Below are 19430 nucleotides of genomic sequence, written 5' to 3'. Positions count from 1 at the left end.
CTGCAAACTAATAGAGCCAGTTGTTTTTCCCTGTGGCACCTATTATACGCCACACCAGAGAAGAAATGGGCGCCAAAATGTCAAATGTTAAGTATTATTGTGTCATTTGATGAAGTCCAGGGCACCTTGACATGTTGCTCTGCTGTGTCCTTCTTTTCCTCCAGGTACACTGTACAGATGAAGTGCCCTCCAGGTTCAGTACTCTGCAGTGTCCGGTTCACACAAACACGCAAACAGAGAAAAGGTCAGACAGAAAGATAACAGCATTTGGATAACAAATAACAGCATGCATAGATGCCCGACTACATGTGCATGTATATAAGCGTGCACACAACACCAGCATATAGTGTTGAATGCAACCGATCATGTGAGGCATAAAGAACATAAACCACATTGTTATGTAAAATATCTACAAAAGGGGCAGGTTAGGTCATTGAAACGTTTTGTTTAATATAAATAAGATAACTGCAGTGTTTTGTGTGACTCACAGGAAACTTTGTGTTGAGTTTCTCTCGCACTTGGATGATAACAGTGATCTCTTCTAGCTGCTTCTTTAGCTGCTGCTCATCCACCTGCAAACAAGTACACACACATTAATTCACTGACATACAAACAATGAATTAATCATCAACTGACATAATACTTTAATTACAGCATCATGACAGTCTTTAGATCTCTAGCACAAATCCCCATCGGCGTTTTCAAACCTCTTTATTTACTCATTGTTGCTGCTAAACCAGCAGGAAAGGATTCATTGTTGATTATGTTTGAGCTAATGCCACTAGCATGACACTGCATTTTAATCTCATCAAACAAAACAATCCAGCTGAGATAAGGCTTTCTGTAGTTGGGTGGTTGTCTTTCAAGAGAGCTCATGAGAGGTAATCCCTACATTATTCATTTCCTCACTCTCTAATGAATTTTATGAAAACAAACAAAAAGGGCCATAAGAACATAATCTTATCACCACACAATTTAAAAAATGTTAAGATCACTTTACATTCATAAGATGAAAATGACGCACATTTAAATGCTACTGGAAATAAAATAGCAGTGACTGGAATCTGTTTTCTGTCTTTTTGGAGCTTGATCTTGCAGCCAATATTAGATGCCATGTTCTTTGACATCTCAACCTCTTATAGCTGTGCACTCAGCCTTGTGTTTGCCATTTCCTGATGTCACCGCTTAAGAAAAATGAATCAGCCTCGAGAGCAAAATGTTTTGCCATCCTATCACCGCCCTGTCTGACAGCGAGCAGTGAGTCTGACCTCAAAGATGAGTGTGTAGTGCTGTATGAGGTCCTCTATGGCACGGCCAGCAGTGTAGTCCTTCCCGTCGGTCTGGAACAGTGTGGGACCAAACACTATGGCCAGGTTATGGAGGTTCATCTGGTTCAACTCAGAAAAACGCTGCACGCTAAAACATATGCAGGGAAACAACACATGGGCATAAACAAACACACACACAGATACAAGAGGATTTCAGTGTGTGAGAGTGTATGTCTCTCACCAATAGAGGTGGTTGATAAGGGCTTGTAGTGTAGCCTTGTTGACACGAGGCAGTCTGTTGAACAGCAGCTGGTACTGAGAGATTTTCATACTTTCATCCTGAATGGCTGGAGAAAGAGACAGAGAGGGGGGGAGGAGAGGAGAAAATTATGAATACAGAGGAAATATAAAGAGAATCAGTATCAAAGAGAGTGTCAGGAAGTGTGAGAAGGAAAGATAACAAAAGAAAGAAGAAAACAAAAGGGAGGAAGAGAGAGATGGAAAATAAATTATCAGTGAAAAGTGGGTTGAGATATAAAAATGTAGAGAACAACAGACAGCAACAGAAAGTGAGATTGAAAGCCAAGTTTAAAAATGACAAGCTCCTGATAAAGATTTACTGTAATGCTCTGAAACAAAGGTCATATCTGCTTGTGAACTGACAAACAAGTTCAGCTGTATGTTGAAAATGGTAAGCAGTTTGTAGGAGTTCTGCATCAAGACACAGCATTTAGTATTATATAGTTTCAATAGTAAACACTGGAGTTTGATCCAAACTTTCTTGATGTAAAAACACAACTTTCCTCCCCTTTAAATGCCCTTAAAAGTTTTGAGATATCAGTCTGTTGGGACTACTTCTTAGTCCCAACACTGTTACAACTGTCCACAGCAAGGTCTGTGGATCATCCTGAAAAACCAGGACAATTTCCAGTTTAGTCACCTGCATTGTGTTGGGGTGACAGAGTATCTCCAAATATCATAAAACAAATATAAAACAATTAGCATGTCTGGATACCACTCGGTGTAAGTGGAAAAATGTGACTTGTGGTGAACTGACCCATCCTCAGAGCACAACAACAGTCTTGTGAATCCTACCAGCAGTACTGAGCCAGGTGCTGGCATCCTCTGATGTGAACAGTCCCTCCTCTAACTCCCTGAAGAAGCGTTTGAGTGTGTTGGAGACGTCGTCCACCTGGTGCTCTCCTTCCCTCAGGCGAAGACTGCGAGCGTCACGACGGAATCTCTCGCACAGCGCTGCCACGCGGGAGTTCACACCGCTCTTACGATAGATACCCTCAGACGTCAAGCCTAGAAAAAAAAAACACATTAAGTATACACAGACAACATAATGTTACAAACACAGGCTGTGTACTCTAAGAAAGGACATACTGTAGCACAATTGTTTTTGGAGGTTGTTCAGTATGTCTAAAACGGCTTGTTTCAGACAGAGGGTGAACTGGGGGGCTGCATAAAGGGCCAGTAGAAGATAAATGAGGACTTTTCTGAACTGTGAATCATGCAAAGCTCCCCTAGTGGAATCCCAGAATAAACATATAGACCTGAAATGAGCATAATATGGGACCTTTAAACAATCCATTGTAGTGTAAAATACAAGGGTGTTCCAGCTAAAAACTGGACTTAATTTCTAGAAGTCGTCCTGGGAAAAGGGGAAATTATGGAGATGGGGTTTTAAGGAGATCAATATTCCACATTGATGCAACATTACAGATTGGTTATAAGGCCAAAATATGTGGCTATTCAATTTTGGGTATTTGTCAAATCCTATTATTGTGTTCTTATAGATTGTTTTATGCAATAGGGCAAAACTCAAATCAATGATGAATGTGTAATCAATCATCAGATCAAATTAAAGTGTCCTGGGTGTGAAACACTGCTCAAATGACTTGAGTGCAAGTTGTGTCCACTAGAGGGCTTCTGATCATTAAAAAACCCCACTCTTGTTTGCTTTCTTTTGTTCCGCTCTTCTGTTAGCTGCTTTTGGTAGCATTGAGCCATGAGTCAAACTTCTCAAGTGAGATCCGATTACAATATAGTTTCCTTATGACAGACTTTAATCACTTGTCGGGACCAGAAATTCCAGGTCAAGGGCCTGCAGTTCCTTGTATGGCTCCAAACATCAGAAGTCCAAAAGAAGTCACTTTATTTTTTCACAACATAAAAGGATGATTACATCAGATGTTGTGTCATGCTAAATGCCCACTACCAGTACATGAAGGCAGCGACAGTTCTGTCCTGGTTTCCCGGAAAGCTGACCAAGGGGATTAACATTCACGACAGGAAAGCAGAGGATATCAGAATAATGAAGCCTCCCACACACACATACACATACACACAGCCCTGTACACACTTGGAAAGTGCATACAGTAAATGGAGGGGAAATGTGGGAATGAGAGGAGGAAAAGGCAGGGGGAGATCAAAGGGAGAGAACAGGGGTTGACAGAAAGGAGAGAGAAAGCTAGGAGTGAAAGAGTGAAAGAAGTCAGGTCAGCTGGTGGAGGTGGGAAGGAGACAAAGAACGAGGTGTGAGGGATGAAGACGATATAAAAGAGAGGGAGAGCAGCAAAGAGGCAGCGAGGAGAGAAATGGAGGTGGAACAGAGTTGTTTTGTTGTTGGTCTCTCACAGAGCCAGAACTCCTGCTATCATAGTCACTTGAGGACACACAGAATACGCCGAGTGTGCACACACGGTAACGTGGAGAAAGACTGTACAGACTGTGTACAGTGATGTGAATACAGGCACGTATGACTTTATGCATGTATATGTGTGTGTGTGCCTGAGTATGTCACACACAGGGCGTGAAGGGAAGAAATGCTGCGCCTCTTTTAAATGCATTTGTGTCACTGTCTGTGCACGTCTCTCACCGCACTGTGTGATGTAGCCGATGCAGCTGTGCACTATGACAGGGATGTCTGTCTCTGTCAGCTGCTGCTGGCTCAGTGTGTCTCCTCCACTCCCTGCTGCCGCCTGGATGGCCCCACACCAGCCAGCAAAATCCAACTTCCTCTCTCCCTCTATGTACAGAGTTCTAAATACAGAGAGAAATAAAAAGGGACAATAACATTCAACAAGAGATGGAAAAAGAGCATGGGAGTAAGGGAAAAAATGAAAAAGACCAAAAATGATTTACAATAAAGAGACACATTATTATACTAATGACTGTACGCTGTTTAAAGAGGCTTAACACTGTGGGACAGGTTGCGATGTCAAACACACATGTCAAACATTCAGTTTTCCTTCCATTGTAATAAACAATCTGCAATTAATCTCCAGTCTCACCTGCCTCTCTCCACCAGCACCAGCACCTCATTGTCTTGTTGAATTGCTGCAAAACATAAACATATAGTAATCATATTATTCCAGATGGCCATGCTTTTAAACAGAATAAACCTCACAGTATGTCTGTCAAACTACTGTATTTCAGTATGAAATGTACTCACAGAGTTCATTCAGTTTGCGGAGGTGGATCTCCTCTCCCTGGCTGTCTGCGAGGTAGGCGTGAAGTGTGGAACCCACCAGAGCAAACCACCCAACCTTGGATGTTTGTAGGTTCAAGCCATCTTTACACTTCAGCCGCCCAATCCGCTCAAAACCCAACCTCAGTAGAGGCTCTGCAGAGGCTGGGATAAAGCTCTATAGATAAAAGGTGGACATTGAGGCTTTGTAATACATTGCACATTAATCACTGTTTCCCTTCTCTTCTGATGATTATTTAACCACTTTCGTCATTACTGAAACCCTCTGCGAAAACCAATGCTAATTAAATTGTTAGAAGAAAGGTCAAAGCTCCCATGCAGTACTTCACTGCTAGCGGGATTGCTAGAAACATGGAGTGAGTGGTACAAATTTGAGGCATGCAGGAGCTACGGATGTGCTATGGATCTACAATGTTGAGATTCATGTTAGACAAAAACAGCCAATAGCTGCAATTTTTTTCTTTATTCAGCCAGCATCGTCTATGCGGTTTCTTCATGACCTTGAGCATAACTCTGACACATCCAATTGTTTTTAGATTAAAGATGTTGAGTCCACACACATTCAAACTAACTGCTCCATTTCACAGGAGTGCTGCTCTGAAGGAAAATAAGTGACACAGGAAACAAGTCAGCATTAGTTAGCTGTCCTGACAACAAGGCAGCATTTCCCTCCTCAGCATAGCTGGAACTGCAAACCTTCCCCTTATCAGAGCTCTCCAATTTCACTACAATAAAATGAACAATTACTACCTCAAATCCTCCCCCTGTAAGGCTCTACCTGATGAGAAAGTAGGAGGATTGGTGTTTCTAGACCCCAATGTGTATTTGGTGGTTACCTTGGCAATAGACTTGACCCATTCCTTGTGGCTGTCTGGGTCATCAGTGCCAAACAAATAGAGACGCTCTGACTCTGAGTAGAGTTCAAAGGTATGGTCATACCTGAGGGTTAGAAAGAGACGTTTGGAGGAAGTGAGACAGAGGGCGATATAAAAAACAGGAGGGAAAGGAGTCATTTTGTGTCAAAAAGATCAGTTTGTGTGTGTTTATACCCGTGTTTCTCAGGGGTGTCGACAGCCAAACAGACTATCTCTGAAGCCTTCAGAGCTCCGTTAGGGTTAGAGTTCTTGTCACTCTCGTAGTAGCTGAAGGTGCCATCATTCAGCGTGCACCAGCGACGACTGAACTCTACATGGAGGAACAAATCTATATTTACCAAGCATAATATCAAGCAGCAGCATAATAAAACAAATGGCATCTATAGACACTGTGGTTTTGTTTACTGTATTGTGTCGCTAATTGTGAAGCCAATTTTTTAAGTACTACATGACTTTGTTTAGAAAATGGCTTTAAAAATACACAATGCATTCATTATTAGTGTTCTGTATTGTATGTAGTGTAGTGAGTGTATGCAAGTGTTAGTGTTGCATGGCGTCCGTGTATACCCTCTCTGGCCTTGCGCTCTGTGATAGCTCGAGCCATGGATGCAGTCTTGAACAGGAAGCCATTGTGAGACACACAAGGTGGTGCTGAGTAATGTATCGTCTGCATGGCCCCGCCCACCTCTGATCGTGGTAGCTCTGCAGGAGAACGAACAAACAAACACAAGAGTTAAATACTCTTCTTGTGGAAAAGCTACTATCCAGGCTGTCATCTACTGTGAGTCTACCTGAAATGAGAGAAGCTCATCTGGTAAAGTTAAGTGGAAAGCAGCCAAAACACTCCAGGGTATGACAGGAGTGTGTGGCACATCGAACAAAGAATTAAAAATATGTCTTCATTTCAATTTTAACTGTATTATTGTCACATAGCGAGACACTATCAGGCTTACAGCACATATATAGCAAATATCATTTTGCAAACTATTATTTTATATATATACTTCATTCATCACAATGTACAATATAATACCTTACTAGCTTTTTTTTAATTTTGGATCTTTATGATAAGAGGAAATGGATACAATCCAGATAGTTTGTTTATTAACAACTCCATGCAGAACCCTTACATAAGCATCATTAAAATCAAAGGTGCTCTGATGTGACCGCGCACATGCACAGTTAAAACTATACCTGTGTTGAGATTGTGGCTTAGTAACTCAGCTTGTAAGGGTTGTGCGTGTGCGTTGGCCAGGGAGAGAGGAGAGGGCCAACTTGCCATACCAGTTGAACAATTCACATCTGCACCGCAGAAAATCAGGCTTAATGTCTCCAGCACATCACTGCACTGTACATTTATACATAGAGCCTAGGGAGAAGGAAAGAGAGGAAGGGAAAATCAAACAGAAAGAAAATGCTCATGTACAAAAATAACAGATGGAGACAATGATGTGTTGCTTTTGCCATAAACAATGGCCTCCAGCATTTTTAGTGTACAGAAATCTGCTATCAGACTCCATTTGGGTGCGGTGAAAATCAAACCAAATGACCACAGCAAGTCAAATTAGCAAGCTTTTTTGTTATTGACTAGAATGACAAAATCTGAACTGGCCTAATACAGCCAACCAGCAATCTGGTATAAGAATACTATTTCAATAGTATTTGTAAAACTATTGTAATACTTTTAAACCTCAGTCTGGTTGGCAGGGAAAAATAAAGAGAGAGAAAGAAAAAAAGAGAATGATACTAAACTGATAAAGTGATGACTTTTGTACTATGGTCCTGCAGCTGCTGACCTGGCTTTTATCATGTCATGTGATCCTCTGTCAGCTTTGTTTCGAAGGAAACGGTTGAGGTCAAACTCAGTGCATCTGAGTAGGCAGGCTTTCAAACCTGCAACAGGCCCTCAGCTGATCCAGAACCACCAACAGTATAATGAGCTTTCTGGTTGCTTCACTTGGGCCAGTACCTGTTAGCACTGCTATGCCGTTACCAAGTGGAACTTTAATGCTGTATCTTCTCTGCTATTGTTGAAAAACAAGTATACTGTACTGTCAAAAAAAACCCTCAAGTAATTATTTGGGGATTTATAGGTCCCGTGGAGGTTATTATTATGATAAAACTACCAACATGGTGTTCTCAAGTATTTTATGTTTTGTGCCAATTGTTGAGCGCTCTCTAAATCCACTGTATGCACATTTAATAACAAAGCAACCTGGAGCCATTTTATAGTGATTAGTCTGTAAGTCCAGATATACTTTTTGCTTTATGGTAACGCCACCTGGTATGAGAGACTTTTGCTAGTCTTTGTTTAGGGCTGCACAATTATTTGCACCCACATTTGGTGTGAAATAAAAAAAATCTTACATACACCTTTGGAAAAACAGAAACAGTAATTTGTTGAAAGATGAAAACAGAACAGAAACTCGCGTCAAAATCATCCCACACTCACAAAAACAGTGTTTTAGTCACTGAAGTGGATTTTAAACCAGATGATGGCAAATAAATACAGATTTCTGTACCCAGCAACACCCCCAAGGATGAAACTACAGTGTTGTCTTTAGACTGTAGCTTTAAAGTACTGTAAACAAAAATGTACAGAAAGAGGAAGGAGGGGGACGCGGAATAGAAAAGATGTTATGACTGAGAGGAGGATGCAGTGTTTTTACAGCTGAGGAACTCAACTCAGACTCATGCAATTAGACACACACACACACACACACACACACACACACACACACACACACACACACACACACACACACACACACACAGAGACACACAGAGACACACACAAGTCTGTCTTGTGTTAAAACCAATAAGCTCTTTTGGATCTGATTGAGAAATTCCACAGCACTCTGTCACACACACAGACAGAGCCCCTCCTCTATTTAAGCACTGTTGAGCCTCTATACACACATACAGACAAACAAACCAATTAACAAAGATTAAAATTGCACAAGAGACCCCTACACACACACACACACATACACACAAACTGCATTTCTCCGTTTCACACACCATTGAAGACATCAGAACAAAAAGCTTGTAGTCATCCATTTGGAGTGGAACACATCCACATGCACAAAGTGAACACTCCAACAGTCTCATCATATGGATCACATGAGTGCCTCCACAGCGCTGGTATACAGGGCTTGGTAATGTTATTTCAAGATGCATTCTACATTTATCAGTGGCTACAATAGTCTGCCATAGTTTTTGAAGCAAATGATACAGGTGCCATTTTCAGGTACACTTGACTATACATTTTATGGCTGAAAAGGCCAGTGAACTATGAAAAGGGGAAGTATCGTGCCAAACAACCTAAAGGAGGATATAAAGAGTAATGTTAGCATTATCAAGGCAAGGAACAGACAGCAAGTGAATACATTATTAAACAGCCGTTTGAAGATAGATACTGAAATAACCCTAACTTGATGTAATATTTCTAATATTAACAATTGCCTTTTTGCCTTCTTTCAATAATTTAGTTAGAATCATTAAACTTTGACTTACATGAGATATTAGACAGTATTTATAAACATAGCTGGGGGAAAAAACAGCTTTATTTTGGCAGGTACATGTAAAAGGCCAGCTGTCTGTTTGCTTCAACTGACTCTGTAAATGCTTGTCTTGTGTTTCAATACAGCTGATCACATTAAGTTGTAGCAGAAAGGAAGAAAAAAGGGGGAAAAAAGTCAGTCTTCCCTTTTAAAACGTTGGAATAGGAGTAGATACATCTGTGATCATTGTTGACGGAGCAAAACGAGTCCGACTAGATTAGCGGGGAACAGTAAAAAGAAAGAGGTGAGAGGGTTCAAAAGATTTAATTCAGAGTCTGAATACCTACAGCACGAAAGAACAGTAGGAAAAGTACACGAGTGCCAGTATGTTGACAGCACCATCTTGGAAAACTGGATCAATGGGAAAGCATGTGCTAGATCCCTGGAGTGGATGTGATCCACATTTTGTATCTTCGCCTTTTTCTGCTTGGATTTGGCAGCACACTCTATTTTCCTTTGCCTGGGAAAGAATTTACTGTATGTCTCCTGCATTCTTCCGCTCTCTGTGTGTGCTTCTGTTTGACATTGAATTCACTTTCCTGCAAACTCCTTTTCACTGTGGATTCATATCAGAAAGATTTAACACAGCCTCGTATTTGTGAAAATTGTACACTAAAAATAAAAACATGGCTTTAGTCTGCTCTACGTCACAGTGGCTATGAGAGAAAATGGCTGCCCAATTGACTCCAATTTTATCCACATTAACTATCACATGGACCGGACCATCTTGTTTACCTACACTGACTGATGCTACAAGCCAGAAAAGTCAATACTTCAGATCAATCCCTGCAGGCTAACATTAGCCACCATGCTACAGGCCAAGCCATATCGTGATATGTGTCCAAGTAAAATTGAACAAAACAAGCCCTCTGTCCCATGTGGGGACATACAGTACATGTGAAAGCTAAACTGTATGTAGGTCAGTGTCCTGTAACAGCCAACCATGTGCTTTCTGACCGACAGAAGTGAGCCAATCAGACCAAAGTACAATGAGGAAATGGGTGTTGTTTGAGTTTGGGGTGAGTGTTTGAAGACCTCACGCCCTTCAACATCTGCTGCCTATGAAATGGGGAGAAATGTAATAACACACACACACACACACACACACACACACACACACACACACACACAGAGTAAAGGGAAGGGAATTCAAGAATCTTACCCAATTTCCCCCGAGAGAGAGAGAGAGAGAGACAGAGACAGACAGAAAGAGAGACAGAGAGATATTTTATCTGGGTGTGTCTAAAATCACAGGCCTCCATCTGGCCTCTGCAGTTATATGGGACAGAATTGGAGGAAAAGAAAGAGATGAGAGGCACAGAAGAAAGAAAAATATTGTGAAAGGAAGATTAAAGTATTTCAGTGAGGTATATTAATCAGAGACTGATTGTACTTGGCTACAAACTCAACATAATAACACTCAGACCCCCTATGTACAGCACACATGCAGCCGACTCTGCTTTGTCCATTTTAGCATATAATGAACGCCCAACCAAAGGATACACCCACATTTATATATATATATATATATATATATATATATATATATATATATATATATATGTGTGTGTGTGTGTGTACGTACGTCCATATATTAAATCCAGATGAGAAAGAGCAGTTATCCACATATGTTCCATCATTACCTCACCAGGGACAGTTTACAGAGAGGGAGGGAGATGGAGAAGGAGGTGGAGGTGAAAATCCAGACAGATGAAGGGGAAGAGAAGAGAAAAGTGAATATGACATGGAGGAAAAACAGAAAGACAGACAAAGAGGGAGGAAAAGAAAAGCACCGGGAAATAAACAACAAAGCAGATCCCATCTCTCTGTACAATTGAAAAGGATTTATGACCTAAAATCCTACAGTGTGAATGAGGAAATGAGAGGACTCAGTTGGAAAAGGGAAGAAAGATGAGACAAAAGAATAAGCAAAAGCAGGGAATGATAGAAAGAAAGGGGTATGAGAGACGGAGCTGTTCTTCCATGGCAACCACTTTCCAAAACTATAAAAGCACAAAAACAAACCTATAAAGAGTTTTTACTACTGCCTCTCAGCTATGTTTGTTTGCTATAATAAGTACCAATAACATGCTGATTGTCACCAGCACGCAGTCAACATAGACTCAACAAACGAGCTCAAGAGGACTTGGATCAGTCCTTGGTAGCCAACCTTTTTACCCTCATAACAAAAATGGGACGTGTAATCCAACATGGGATCATAACAGTCAATGGGTTTTACAATCTTTAGAAATAGAAACTTCTTTTAAACAAATGCAACAAGATGCATGATAACGAGTCTTACTTGTGATAACTGTCCCTAACTCAAACTTGGCACACACACTCTCAAACTGCCAACACTTCTCTCTGTGTTAAATAACTCAATGCCATTCTGCACATTTCTCTGTCAAACATCTTTTTATGCTCCACCCAGTGCTCTTCGGTTTCTTCCCTCTCTCACAGACACACATAAAGGAAACCACCAAACAACAAAGCATTTCTGACATGTCAATCAAAAGGCTCTAACACATGGTTAAAATATCAGTGTAATATAATAAGACTCCATGGCAGAAGACAGGCTCATAGCTGGCTGTATACATCCTCCAAAAAAGAAAAACAAGTTGATATTCCCTGGGAAATTTGGGATTTTCTGCAGGCTCAAACTAATTTCTAATACAAATGTGAACACTTTGTTCCTGTAAGAGAATACGAACCCAATTAATGAAGCATCAATGGTTGCTTAGTGCAAAAGAGGAAAGAAGAAGGCAAAGAGAGAGGGAAAACAAAGCAGGAAGGGTAGAGTGAGGGAGGGAGACAGACAAAGATGTCCATTGACAGAGGTGAGCCTATCATCTACTCTACAGTACACACACATATGGACACACTCACACACATACATACATAGAGTACAGAGAGAGCAACACAGACCAAAAATGCAAAAAAAAGGCACAGAAACATGCCTACACACACATTAATATGCATGTTAATGTATCTCAGCCCACCCCCAGTGACAAACGTACACACAATAACTCTAATGTGCTCACTAACACAGAGCTACAGTGCAGCAGCAGTATAGTCTCAAGACAAAACTATGCCCCACAAACACATTCAAATGTGGGTCTGTCCAATTGCACAGAGATCACATACTGTCAGAGATCCAAAGTCCATTGACTAACATTCCTACAGTCGACCTCATTAAAGCACACACTCACATTCTTTACAGAGATAACCTACAAGAACACACAGATGCAGACACACAACATACTTTCACTACCCTATCCTACAGCTCACACAACCTTACCTGTAAGTTTTCAGTTCCTTTCAATCACTCCTCTATTTGAACGTCAGTCCAGACAGACACGCACACACAGTTGCAAATGCAAACAAAATACCTGGTTTGCGATGTTGTAGTCTGACAGAAAAGTTAAGGGAATACTAGCCACTTACAAACAAGAAAAAGAGCCAGGAGTGAAGAGATCAACTTTCTTCAGCAGTTCCAGCCAAACAATGAGGAGGAGAAGAGAGGGAGAGGCGGAGTTACAGCACATTCCAGCTAAAGCAGTGAGTAATGATGTCACATTCAGGAAAAAAAAGGAAAAACAAAGAAGAAAGGAAACTGAGAAGTGGGGATAAAAAGCCAGGACTAAATGAACAAACCTGAATGTGGCCCAAGACACTCATGTACTCACACAGTGCACAAACTTAGGTTTCTCTCTCTCTCCCATTCACACACTAACACACACACACACACACACACACACACACACACACACACACACACACACACACACACACACACACACACACACACAACCTTAATGTCAGTGCCTTTCCACATGACTGCATGGTTAAAACAAACACATTGCAGAAGTCTATTATGTCTTAAGACACACCCAAGTGGAAGGAGCAGCAACGTAGAGCTGAACTTCAAGTATTTGATCTGGGGCCGAGAAGAACAGGTAGATCAGGAATCATCAGAGTAAATATTTGATTGGAATGAGGGGAAGTTCTGCATTCAAAAAGACAAGACAACTGTAGGAACTCCAGAGAGATCTCGTTCTCAAGAGACAGCCTGAAAGCAGTAACAGGAAAAAGAGATAGCCATCATGGACTGAATGAAGAAGGGAGGACTAGCAGCTGAACAAAAACGGGTTCAAACTAAAACAAGCAGTGATTTGTGCGTGTGCGAGAAACAATAAGAAAACTTCCTTTATCTCCTTCTGCACATTCCAAACACAGTGACTCACACACACACACACACACACACACACACACACACACGAGCTTGAACGCTTGAGGGAGGAAAAATAGAGCTCACAGTCAGGTGCTAAATGTGACTCACTCACACACTAAGTGCGTCTGTGAGCAGTCCACATTGTTTGTGGTAAGTGGGTTAAGCAGCAGCTAATGAGTGGTCAAGCTGGGTCTGACACACTAAGACATTCACTGCACACAGTGGAGCACAGCAAGGGCACAATGTACAACCCCCGACTCTAGCCATTCCCAAACTCTTCCCAAATGTCCTACAGGTCTGCAGGACTGCGCTTTGCATGTTGGACTTTGGGGACTCTGGCAGCTTTTGCAATCTAGGAACCTGCGTTTCACTCCAACTGCAGAGTGAGTTCAAATCAGTCCCTTGAAGGCCCCACTTTGGGGTAAAGTGACAAATCTAGCTTGGAGGGGGAAAACATCAACCACTGAAAGGGTTTACGATAGACTTTACTTTTACTCACTGGAGAGATGTGAGACACCATACTTGCTATTTCAGACTTTTAAGATGAGCTTACTGAGTGATTTCACATTTGCTTAAAAAAGATGAAATGCTCTCCTTTAATACAATATTAGGCTCTAAAAAGTGTATTTACATCTAGGGATTCGCTTATTTTTTACGTTCATATATTATGTTTTTTATGTTCTTTTAAATTGGTATCATAGGAAAAGCCTGTTTTGTTGTCTGTCTGTCTCTATATAGCAGGTCAGTACAAGAATGAACACTGACAGGACTAGTAAGCACGCAGATGTACAGTGTATGGTGGGTGTATATGCCTGTGCACATTCAAAATCCAGTCACAATGAAACCGGTGACCCTCTATGAGACATATGCACACAGCAGCTGGAAATGATCTGAAGGGATTCACTGTATTATGAGGCATACAGGCAATACTACATTCAGCAGTAACGGGTGTCCGAAAGCGAATAAATTAACGAAGTCACCATGATGAATTAAAAAGACAATTGAGTCATAGTGGATTGCTCAACCAACCATCTCACCACTAAATCTTCCCTGCATATGAAAGCCTTTCTTTCCCCAAGTATGTTGACTAACTAACTGACAGAATTTCCAATGTATTTCTGTACATAGAATCTCTATAACCACAGACACCACTACACAGTGTGTGAATTTCACAAAACACGAGGGTAAGACAGACAAAAGCAAATAATCAAAACACTGATTCCAACTTACATTGTTGAGCTCTCTCTGGTTTCCGTACAGAGGGTGGTACTTCCTGTATTTGCCCTGGCGGTATTTGTTGGTGATGAAGTGCCGTCTCTCTTCGCTGCAGCTAGAGGGTGTCAAAGCTTCACTCGGCGGGACGTTCGCAGCCCAGAAACTGTTTACCCGCTCGTTGCCTAGCAACAGGAACACCTGCATCACAGGTAGGGTTTAGGAGCAGTATTAAAAATGTCTGGAAGCGTGTGTAGAGGTTCTACAGTGGTCACAATGTGTGCTGTCTTCTGACGATATACACTATGCAGTTTATTAGGTACATTATTATTTTCATTGCATCATATTGGACCAAGTTGCTAATATTCTCTACTCTTATGAGTGTAAATCAATATAATGCAGCCCATTACAACACCACCTCGAACTACTGCCTCAGAAATTACCACAGAGTTGAATCCAAAGCCCTGACACAGTGTCAACAAAAACTTCACATTGTAAGCTTCACAAAGATTAATTGCAGTAGACTGTGTTACGTTATACAAGTGTACCTAATGAACTGGAACCTCAGTATAAATGAGAGCGCATCTCTATCAGGGTATTAGCAGCTAAATGAATTGGTCGTGAATAAGTAGTTCATGTCCCTGAAGGGACATCTCATCATTTTTTTGCTAAAGATTGTATGATCTTTTATTCTGTATAAAAAACCTCCAACAACCAGTTCATAAATGTTTAGATAGACTTTCTGTGTGTGTGTATGTATATACCTGTATAAGCTCCTCAGTCCAGACTTTCCTGTCCATCTTCAGACTTCGAACCTTTGAGATGCTAGGACCCAGTCCTCTGTGCTCTCCTGAAACACACATACACATTTTGAAGACAAATTACATTCCAACCGTCTAACACCACAACCACTCTAATAAAGAGTTTTTACACCAGGCTAATTGATATTTGGCTTACATCCCTATGACTGTCATTGCAACACGCATAAAAAGCCCAAATTCATCAAAATATCAATAACAATATACAGTATGTATATATAATGTATAATTTGAAACACATTTCCTGTACTCAAAAACATGCTGACAACAATATCAAAACTTTTTGAAACAAAACATATTCACATTGACAAATGTACAAACATAGATGCACAGACCACAAGCACATGAAAGCAAAAATACACACAAACCCAAACCCACACACAAACCTGCGCATCGCTTGCAGACCACCACACACAAGTTGATGGCAGCCCATTCCGGCTTGTGAGCCCCGCAGTCGGCACAGAAACTGTTGCTAGGCTCCGCCCAGATCCGCTCTGCCACCTCTCTATTCGACAAGGCCTCACCTATGGCATCCCTCATGGCGTCCACCCATTGCTCGCGCAGCTGCTCCGACTCTGTGATGAAACTGCGGAGAGAGACAAACACACGGCCGACTGTTAGTGCCGACATGATGGTGTCGATAGCAACTACCAAGTGGCAGAAATGAGAAAGCCTGTGTTTGCCCCGTGTGTGAGTGTTAGTGTATCCTTATGCTCTTGAACCCACTGAGTACTGACTCTTAACTCTGCTGTTGATTCGCTAAATATACTTGCGTCAAAGACTGGAAACTATACAAACACATACACACACATAGACTTGAGGCTTGACACAGACCCGCATGTCTGAATCCTTCCTCTTCTCATCAGTCTAACCACATGTTGGTTCTGTCTGTCCTTAAAATACATGAACACACACTTCTCAAAATGCAAAAATGTACACTTAGACCACGGCACACTGACACACAGTCCAACTCTTATACAAATACACAAGCCTTTTCAGATTTCCCCATCCTGTCAAGCTGAGCCCTTGCACTGCAGGCTGTGCGCTGTCAGCCAAAAGACCACACACACCACACCACACATACACTTGTGCACACACATCTCCCTCACTCTTCTTCACACACTCATACAAAGGGCTTTTCACATTCTCGAAAGATGTCCAGCTGAGGACTCTGAGGATAGTTGGACGGTGGGAGTTCTCAGTGAAACAACATAATCTAATTTCCTGTAAGTATCCTAGCACCAAGACCAACTGAGCCTGACTCTGACTACACTGAAGAATGATTACCTTTGCACTTAAATCCTTATGGGAAAACATAAACCCATTGCTGAGATGAAAACAGTAATAATCAGACTATGTACAGTACGTACAATTATGTGTATACACAGGCCACTTACAGAAGACACATACACAAAGCACACATCCACGTCAAGAGTGTAAGTTTACTGTATGCACATGGCAGAGAGAGTCTGTAAGTGTGTGTGTGTGTGTTTTGCACTTTTGTGTACATGCGATACCTGAATATGCGGTAAGGTGTGGTGAGATCAAAGCTACGACGATCTGTCTCTTTAACATTCCCTACATTCATCTCAATAGATGTGATTCCCACACCTATACGATAGTCCTAGAAGAAAAAACAAGAATATAGTTTATTATTCTGGGTGAGTGGCTTATATTTCAGTTTAAATATAATTTGACATTGCTTTATTATATCAACCTTACTGTTTACTTTTAATGTGGAGAAGGCTAAAAGAAACTCCACTAGTTTATCTACAAATTTAGATGATGATATTTGATAAACTTGTATAACACTGTAAAAATGTAAAAAACAATTTCTGAGTGAAGGAAAAGCAAAAAATAATACATACACAAATACACAACAAACTAAAATACATTTATCTGAAGTATGTGATTTGTACACGCTGCTCATCTCTGCAGTCACATACACAGAAGGTCCTTACCTCCATGTTTTTGTAGAGGAAGACTTTATTTGAGGCGACAACAGTATAAAGTTTGGAGCGTAGGCCTCGAAGCTCCAGATAGCCCTGATAGTCCGGGGTCAAAGGGGAGCCAGGGATCATGGTGTTATGCCGAGAGCGCCCCCTGGTGCAGTCCTGCAGTACAGTCACCCAGTCGGTTCTCTCAACTGAATGGATGTGAAAAACACAACATGTTTAATAAAATATGCATGCACAAATACATGTGAACCAAGATACATGCATATACACTACTCACAAAAAGTTAGGGATATTCAGCTTTCACATGAAGTCGATTCACATTGAGCAGAAATGAGGAATGAGATGAAGAAATTACCATTGCATGCTTCTACTTAAATGCCCTACTTTCATGATATAATATCACTGTAGCATGAACTTTTTACATTTTCCATAAATTTCACCCGAAAGTCGAATATCCCTAACTTTTTGTGTGTAGTGTATATGAGTGCACCAGACATGTTACAAACAGTAACATACATTATTTTTGATGCATGAAGAGATGCAGATGACCAGACAAAAACAAACAGACCTTCACTCTCAGCCCTAAAGATAAACGTCCGGTTGTTTGTGACGACCTCAAACTTGAGCTCTCCCACACTGGTCACATTAGTGATGAAGGCAGTAGAGATGATCCCCTTAGAATACACCTCCTACAACACACACCACACATACAGCAGCAACTACACTGTTACAGTAAACTGATCCATTTCCAACATACAGCATGCAGGAAGTGCGTGTGTGTGGGTGTGCTTATCTGTCCGTGTTTAAGTGGGCAGGGAGGGTCAGTTTTAATGCACCACTGTTTCTAATGGGCAATCCACACAGAAAACCATTTTTGAAGCATTTTTGCAGCTACACCTCCATTTTATCAAACATATCTACACTGACTCCGAGGCATGCGTGTGTGAAGCACAAATCTCCCACTGCTTATATATTGTAAACTTATTAAAGGTATCTGTTATGATTGACGGTCCCCAGTTTCACTATAGGCATACTTCCCCTGCACACTACACTGGGCAGGGAAACAAAATCAATGAAACTTGCAAACTATTTTTGTCATTTTTTTGATTTCTGCTGTCAGTCAGCGCGTTGACAGTTTGGCAGGCTGCTGTGATGCTGACAGCTAGTTCTGACGACAGTGGCGGCCTAACATAAGTCAGAGTTGGTGTGGACTGAACAGACTGGAGTGACAAATGTGATGGCGTTATTGTGCATGTTTGTTGTTACCTTGTCATTGTCAAAGTATCTCAGGTAGTCAACATCCAGCTTTACCCATCGTCTCTGATAATAAAGGGCCCTGCACAACACATACACAAACATAGGCTCAAATATGTGTGAAGCACATATTCCTTTTACTATAACACAAGAGGGACTAGGATAGGGGATTTGCATTGTTCAACTGGGCAGTATTTTAATGTGTTTCAACATTTTTTTTATTACAAAACCAACTGTATAATGTTAAAAGTAACTTTGTTAATAACAAAATGAAAAGCATGAAAAAAACTTAGTTGTATTTGGTATAAAAACAGCCCTGAGAAGCCTACAATGAAACCATAGCTTGATCTTTTGTATTGATTTCATGTTTGAAGTGTGATAGAACCAATGCTAATGTCACGTACACAGCAGACATCTGGTTGATACTCTTTTTTTAGCAGAACCTCAGCTTGTGTGTGTGTATGTATTGTCAGTTATACCCCTGGGGTGGATTTTTGTCCAGCCAGCCTATCTTGATGACAGCAGCGAGCTGAGAGCTGTCTTCTTTAGAGGTTGAATCCAGTCTGCGTGTGGTTGGCAGGTAGACACTGCCTTGCAGGCTGCTGAGGCCCTCATCCTGCCACAGAACAGGACTTTGGACACACATATATAAGCACACAAACACACACACTTAGTAAACAATATCAACTGAAAGATATGTTTGTATAATAATATTGTACATTTTTTCTAAACAAATCAATCTACCAGTTATTGTA

General features: G+C 41.1%; 1 protein-coding gene across 4 annotated transcripts in view; it reads right to left on the bottom strand.

Moving 5' to 3' along the window:
- LOC139284934 (arf-GAP with Rho-GAP domain, ANK repeat and PH domain-containing protein 1) overlaps positions 1–19430 on the bottom strand; it is a 51888-nt gene that overhangs the window by 10852 nt on the left and 21606 nt on the right. For all 4 annotated transcript variants that reach the window (XM_070905310.1, XM_070905311.1, XM_070905309.1 and 1 more), the window contains 20 exons: positions 19155–19307; positions 18688–18757; positions 17990–18110; positions 17425–17609; positions 16981–17087; positions 15850–16049; positions 15410–15495; positions 14664–14846; positions 6834–7008; positions 6207–6341; positions 5814–5949; positions 5601–5703; positions 4729–4921; positions 4568–4613; positions 4153–4316; positions 2364–2576; positions 1510–1615; positions 1269–1416; positions 489–572; positions 126–203 (listed from right to left, as the gene is read on the bottom strand). In XM_070905310.1, coding sequence (XP_070761411.1) covers positions 126–203; positions 489–572; positions 1269–1416; positions 1510–1615; positions 2364–2576; positions 4153–4316; positions 4568–4613; positions 4729–4921; positions 5601–5703; positions 5814–5949; positions 6207–6341; positions 6834–7008; positions 14664–14846; positions 15410–15495; positions 15850–16049; positions 16981–17087; positions 17425–17609; positions 17990–18110; positions 18688–18757; positions 19155–19307 — 2686 coding nt within the window. The remainder of the gene's footprint in view (positions 1–125; positions 204–488; positions 573–1268; positions 1417–1509; positions 1616–2363; positions 2577–4152; positions 4317–4567; positions 4614–4728; positions 4922–5600; positions 5704–5813; positions 5950–6206; positions 6342–6833; positions 7009–14663; positions 14847–15409; positions 15496–15849; positions 16050–16980; positions 17088–17424; positions 17610–17989; positions 18111–18687; positions 18758–19154; positions 19308–19430) is intronic.

This window comes from Enoplosus armatus, chromosome 5, assembly GCF_043641665.1.
Source record: "Enoplosus armatus isolate fEnoArm2 chromosome 5, fEnoArm2.hap1, whole genome shotgun sequence".
Lineage (NCBI taxonomy): Eukaryota > Metazoa > Chordata > Actinopteri > Centrarchiformes > Enoplosidae > Enoplosus > Enoplosus armatus.
The sequence above is the reverse complement of the archived record's forward strand: the minus strand, read 5'-3'. Positions and strand labels throughout refer to the sequence as shown.